The following is a 6264-nucleotide window of genomic DNA, read 5'->3' as shown; positions in this document are numbered from 1 at the left end:
GAAACAACTGTTTGTTTCTTCCCTTGACTGTAATCAGAAGGGTGGGGGCGGGAGAGACAACTTTTTCCATGGGCATGGGGACACCTACACGTTGAGGAGTCTGTTCACATCATGCACATCTATCCCCTTGAAACATTTTCAAGCGGGTTAACGTTCAAACCATGAGTGGAACTCAACAACTAAATTCCATGCATATCTTTCTCTCCCCACCAGAATTTTTGACATTAGAAATGGTTAGGTAACCACGAAACTATCAAGGGCACAAGTCAAAACTCAATTAATTCTTGCTTAGATCGCAATATTCAACTTTAAAGATAAGGCCAAATTAAATTGCAGAAGTCTGAAGCATTCAATATGTGAATAATAAAGAGTTCTGAGTAAACATTAAAGCAAATGGTACTTAAAATATTGACATGGAGATAAAAGAGAAAATACATCGCAAAACACTTCAGTGAAATGGTACATATTGTAGATATAAGCTTGACAACCGTATCCCCCTCCATTTGCCTGTTTCCCACAAAATGATTTGACAAGAAAACACCAAATGCAAACCATTTGCTGTTCTCAACCAGCAATGTTACCGACCCAAAAGAACCAAAACAAAAAAGGAAGATAAAAGGCTCACCAAAATTACAGAAAAATTAATTCATTTTCCACATCCAACTATATGAAATGGAAACATTAAACACAGAGAGATACTCAATCTGAGAAGGGGTTGATCTTGAACCTGTAAAGAAGTTTCTTCTTCTTTGAGGTGGGGTTGTCAACTGTGATCAATATTTTCCCCAGTTCACCAACTTTGAAGCTGTTAGACACCACTGGCTCATCAGCTGGGGACATTTTTGTGGGTTTTGTTATTATAATCGTGTATGCATCTTTAGCTTCGGGCATGAACTCGGCGCTATAACTCACCTCCCATCCGACAACTCGCAATTCCCAAACAAGGATACATTTCTGCAATGTCCACAATACATATTACCAAAACAGAACAAACCTTTCATTCATATCGCAATAGCAGAAACGTCCATGATCAGAGCCAGTTCATAAGAGTTGAGCACTGCAAAGCAGCATTGGTCACTGCAAGTATAGCGCAAAAGGAGCAATGAATTTGTACCTCGTAAATTATAATTTCCACAGTTTGCTTGGTTGCTGGTTTTACAGTTATATCAGTAGCAGGGTCAGCAATAGTAAATTCAGGGTTGCAGTCACAGAAATCCACGCTCAAGCCACCATACTGAATAGGCACTTGCTCAGGAGATATATATCTGTTTCATCGGTTTTAACCAAGAAATAAAAGCAAAAAAAAAAAAAAATTATAATCAAGAGAGCAATCAAAAGAATCTCACTTTGGAAAAATTAAATGATCAATAGAGACTTCACTAACTTGAAAAGTGTCTCAGCAGAATTTGATGGGCCTGCAAATACAAATTTGCTTTTGGTCCTTTGCGTCATGAATGGACTCATCACTGTATAAAATGCAAGATACCACCAAGGGACATTGATAAACACCTAAACAAAAAACCCAAAACCACAACTCTAAGTGCATAAAAAACAAACCATTCAATCAAAATCCACTCAATAAAGCAAATGGTCATAAAAATCTACCTGTTTGGCAACAAACTCAGGGTAATTGTCCTGAAGCGAAAGGAGAGCCTGTTTAGTAGCCAACCTAAGCTCTTTCTTTCCAGGTCCTGGAGAGTTCTTCAGATCATTAACCTGAAAGATGGTAGAAATACCACCAGGACTGAAATCAAGCTTCCTAATACTCCTCTCCAAGAACTGAATCCGCCACCTCAGAAACTTCAATCTTTTCTCCGCATCGGAGAATGTCTTCTGATACAATTCTTTATTTTGAAACTCACCGTATACATTGTAACACACAGGATGCCCGTCCCTATCATAACCATGCATAAACACAACTTTCTCCAAATCATCACCTAGATCTTCGTCAACAAGCTCATCAATTTTGAAGTCCCTCCTCCATTGAATTGTGTTCTTGATCATTACAAATGCATCTCTTACCTTAAAATCCCTTGCCCTCAAGAATTTCAAGAGAACCACATCACTTCTATCATCTTTCAAGAGAGGAATCCCCCATATAGTGACTTCCTCTGGTGAAGAGGATGCAACCTTTTGCTCTTCTTTCGCCACTTCTTGCGATTCTTTTTCTGAGGTTTTCTCAACTTTCGATTCTTGAGTCTCTGCTGATGGTTTCATCTCAGTGCCAACATCAGAATCTGGAACGGGTGCTTCAGTTTTTGAAGTTTCTTGAATAACACTGACACTTTGTTTCTCTTCTTTTTTTGGTGGAGTACTGCTAAACTGGTGAGAGCTGAGAGCTTCTTGAACTAACTGTTTCAGTTCTTCCAAAGCCCTTCTCTCAATATCAGAGAGATCAGCCACTGCGTTACTCTCTTCCTTGAAAGAAACCAAAGTTAGAGGAACTTTTTTCTCTTTCCCAGTGTCAGGAACAACAGCAACCTCTTCTTTAGTAGCTCCTGATTTTTCAGTTACCTCGGTTTTCTCCTCAGGAGGTGGTTGTGGTGGTGGTGAAAATGACTCTTCTTTCTCAATCATCGCCGCCAAGGATGATGATCTAGACTCCTTTTGTTCTGCTGCAGCTGGTTGTGATGGCACCTCTTCCTTCTCCTGTACTGCTTGTGATTCAGCTTCCTCAACTGGTGCTGGGGGTGGCAAGTCCTCTTTATCTTTCTCTATGACTGGAGAAGGTGGAGCTTGCTCAAGTACTGGTGGTGGTGGAGAAGATTCCTCGGCCATTCCCTGGTGGTGTTTTTTTCTTTTGTTTTGGAGAGATAGAATGTGTGAAAGAGTAAAGCGAGAAAGTGAAGAGGAGGGGGCTGTAGAGTGTAGACATAGAGAAGTGTGTGGGTGTATATATATATTACATGCTTAGGAAAGAAATAGGTCACGCGAACTCATTTTTTTTTTTTTTTTTTTTTTTTTTAAAAAAAAACTTTTTACACGTTGAAAAATAAAAGCAGGAGAAAATTCTGGAATCCTATGAATGTACAAGGTACTGTTAAGATATATTTATTATGATTTTACTTTTTTCCATGTGAAATCAATATATATATATATATATTTATACTCTACTCAACCTTTCCACAAGTAAGATATTCAAATTATATTTATTTATTCTTTTTTATTATTATTTTTAAAATTTTGTGATACAAAAAAAATATAAGAGCTCCACATTATATATTTATTTATTTATTTATAAAAAATGTACTATGATTATGTTGATCTTAAAGGTATTTTTAAAAAATTTAACCTTAATTAATAGATAAATAATTCAAAATTTTCATTTATCTTCAAATCAAAATAAATAAATAAATAAAATTATTTGAATTGTTTTTAAAAAAAATATGAACTTTTCGAATCAATTTGGTTTAGCTTTTTAGGGGAAGAACCCTAGATTCTAAAAGAACACAAGTATGATTCCATGTTTATGATTGTTTGATTTTGTATTATTTATTTGTGTACTGAATTTATTTATATTATGATGTTTTATTGGGTTATCTAATTTTATTTTATTAATTATTTTTTGTGCTAAAATGGCTAGTTGTTTTTAATAAGTTATTTTTTTCACATGTTTTCATAATCAAATTATTTTTAGATTATTTTTTTGCATAGCAACATTAAATTTTGGTGGAAATTTATTCACAAAACAACTACACCAACTTGGTTGATTTTATTTTTTTAGATAAACAATGAACCTTCTACCTGATTTAGTAGATACTAATTAGGTGGCCTGCACCATGTCACATGTTTACTTATTATTTTAATAAAAAAAAATATTATAAAAATTTAAGATCTAAAAATGTTGGGTTTGACTAAAATGTTGAACCTAAGAATATTAAGTCTAATTGCAATGCGAAATCCAATAATAATATTAATAATAATATTTAACTTGTTTGTCAAAATTTTTATTTTTTTATTTTTTCAAAAAACATTATGGTTTTTATTCGATAATAATAATATTTTTTTAAAATTTATTGATGATGATGATGATGATAATTAATTTTACACTTCAAATCAAATTTATAGTTGTTTCTCAATATTGATAATATTTTTTTTTTCAAATTTATTAATTCTTTTATTAATAATAATAATATTTATAACACAAATAATATTATTTTTAATATTAATACTTCTAATTATAATAATATTTATAATACAAATAATTATATTTAGAATCCTAAGATCCAAGAACATGTATGACCCATTAGCTTTGGGTCCCCACACTGGACCTAAGAGATTTTGTCCTAACATAACACAAGGAAATTAGGTTTGACGCAGTGATTAGTACTTAAAAGTATATTTTTATCAAGATTTTATATTATCATTTTGCACTTGAAGTATTAATAACTGATTAACTAAAGTATGTTTTATAATAACATATCTAATAATATAAAATACCTTTAATTTATGGTAAATATTCATCTTAAATGTAGGTCTATCACATAAATAAAAGGATTGATTGATGAGTTTAAGTACTTAAATTGAAAAGACAAAGAGAGGGCCAAACTTAGAAAAGAGATGTTGGTTCAGTCCAAACTGAAACACTGTTTGGTAATTAGGTCATATATGGAGCTGTAGATCTTGGATTTAGGTCTGTTTTAAATGGATGAAAAACTAAGACATGGGCTTAAAACTTTCATCTGGAGTCCAAGATTTAAAAGGCCGTTTTCAAGTTCAAATTATAGCAACAATAAAAAAGTCTAAATCTGTTTTACAACCCAGATATTGTCCAGTGTTCAGCTCATATCTTAAGTTCTAGAAGTTCAAATGACCTCAATATTTTTTTTTTTGGAAAACTGAGACAATTTTCTAGAACTTTAATGAGTAAAGTTGGTTCAAATTCTGACGTTAGCAATGACATTTTATTAAGATAAGAAGACAAGAATTGTCATAAAGTCAAGATATGGTCACTCACTCAATAATTATTCATCAAATCAATAGTACTAAATTTTGACTTATAAAAAGAGGCATTTGTCATGCATTTTGACATCTTGGTTGTTCAGATCAAGATCATGCTTTTTATTTCTTTCTTTATATTTTTGTAATGTTCAAGTTTTATTTCATGTTATATTTTCCTTAATCTTATGACTCAGGGTGTGAATTTTATGGGTTAATGATGTTGACTCAAGTTTTTTTTTATATATATATATATATATATATCAACTTTATCCTTCAAATTTAAGTTGATTGAGAACTAAATTTTATAATTGTTTTTGTTTTGATTTCTATAGAATTATCTTGATTTCCTGACTCGGATTTAATAGGATAACTTGGGTTTTTTTTTTTCAATTTAATCTCTCAATATTTTGTTAATTGGGAATTGAGTTTATTTTTACTCACTTTTTTTAGAGTTATTTTAGTTTTATGACCCAGGTCGCTGGTTAGACAAATTTACTTTGATTTTTTTAGTTGATTTTTTTTAATTGCATAATTTAATATTCGGTTGATTGAGAATTAAGTTTCATTGTTTATTTTCTATAAATTTATTCTGGTCTTATGACCCAAGTTACGAGTTTGGTTGATTATCTTGGGTGTTTTTTTTGTGTTTTTTTTCATCTTTCAACATTAAGTTTATTGATAATTGAACTTCATAATTTATTTTGATTTGCTTTCTCTAAGATTATCTCGATCTCATTATCAAAGTTTGACAGATTAATCTTGGTTAACTTAGCTTATTTTTTTAGTTGAATTTTGTTTTTAATTTCACAATTCAACATTGAATTAATTGAGAATTAAGTTTAATATATATATATAATTTTTATAAAATTATTAGAATCTCATGAACTGGGTAGCGAATTTGATAGGTTAACTCAAGTTGATATAAGTCAATATAATATTTTTTAAAAATATTGTTTTGATTTTTTTACTTAAACTACATTTTTATCTATTATCATTCAGGTTGTTTTTAAACTTGTGATATTAACTGGTTCATAATGAATTAATTCCTATATAATTTACTTTTTTATATTAAAATACACATTAACAACACTTTTTTTTTTTTTTATATAAGAAAAAAGAGATCCATAACGATTTAGGTTTTATTTGAAAGATTCAAGCAACGGCTGCTCTGGCTTTTCATAAAATTTTGAATTTTTTTATTTTAAATTAAAATTTTTATATCATTTTAATATAATAATTAAAAAATAAATTTTAAAAAATAAAAAATATATTTTTAATATATTTTTTTAAATAAATATGTTTTTTTAAAAACTTAACCTGAAC

General features: G+C 30.4%; 1 protein-coding gene across 1 annotated transcript; it reads right to left on the bottom strand.

Annotated features, from left to right (window-relative positions):
* Positions 1-357: 357 nt before the first annotated feature.
* LOC118035475 (patellin-3) lies at positions 358-2878 on the bottom strand. Its single transcript, XM_035041051.2, has 4 exons — positions 1606-2878; positions 1385-1509; positions 1115-1265; positions 358-954 (listed from the first exon to the last, which is right to left on the bottom strand). The coding sequence occupies exons 1-4, from the start codon at positions 2776-2778 to the stop codon at positions 700-702; spliced, it is 1704 nt and encodes a 567-aa protein (XP_034896942.1). The 5' UTR covers positions 2779-2878; the 3' UTR covers positions 358-699.
* Positions 2879-6264: the final 3386 nt, after the last annotated feature.

Source organism: Populus alba, chromosome 13, assembly GCF_005239225.2.
Source record: "Populus alba chromosome 13, ASM523922v2, whole genome shotgun sequence".
In the NCBI taxonomy this organism is placed as follows: domain Eukaryota; kingdom Viridiplantae; phylum Streptophyta; class Magnoliopsida; order Malpighiales; family Salicaceae; genus Populus; species Populus alba.
The sequence above is the reverse complement of the archived record's forward strand: the minus strand, read 5'-3'. Positions and strand labels throughout refer to the sequence as shown.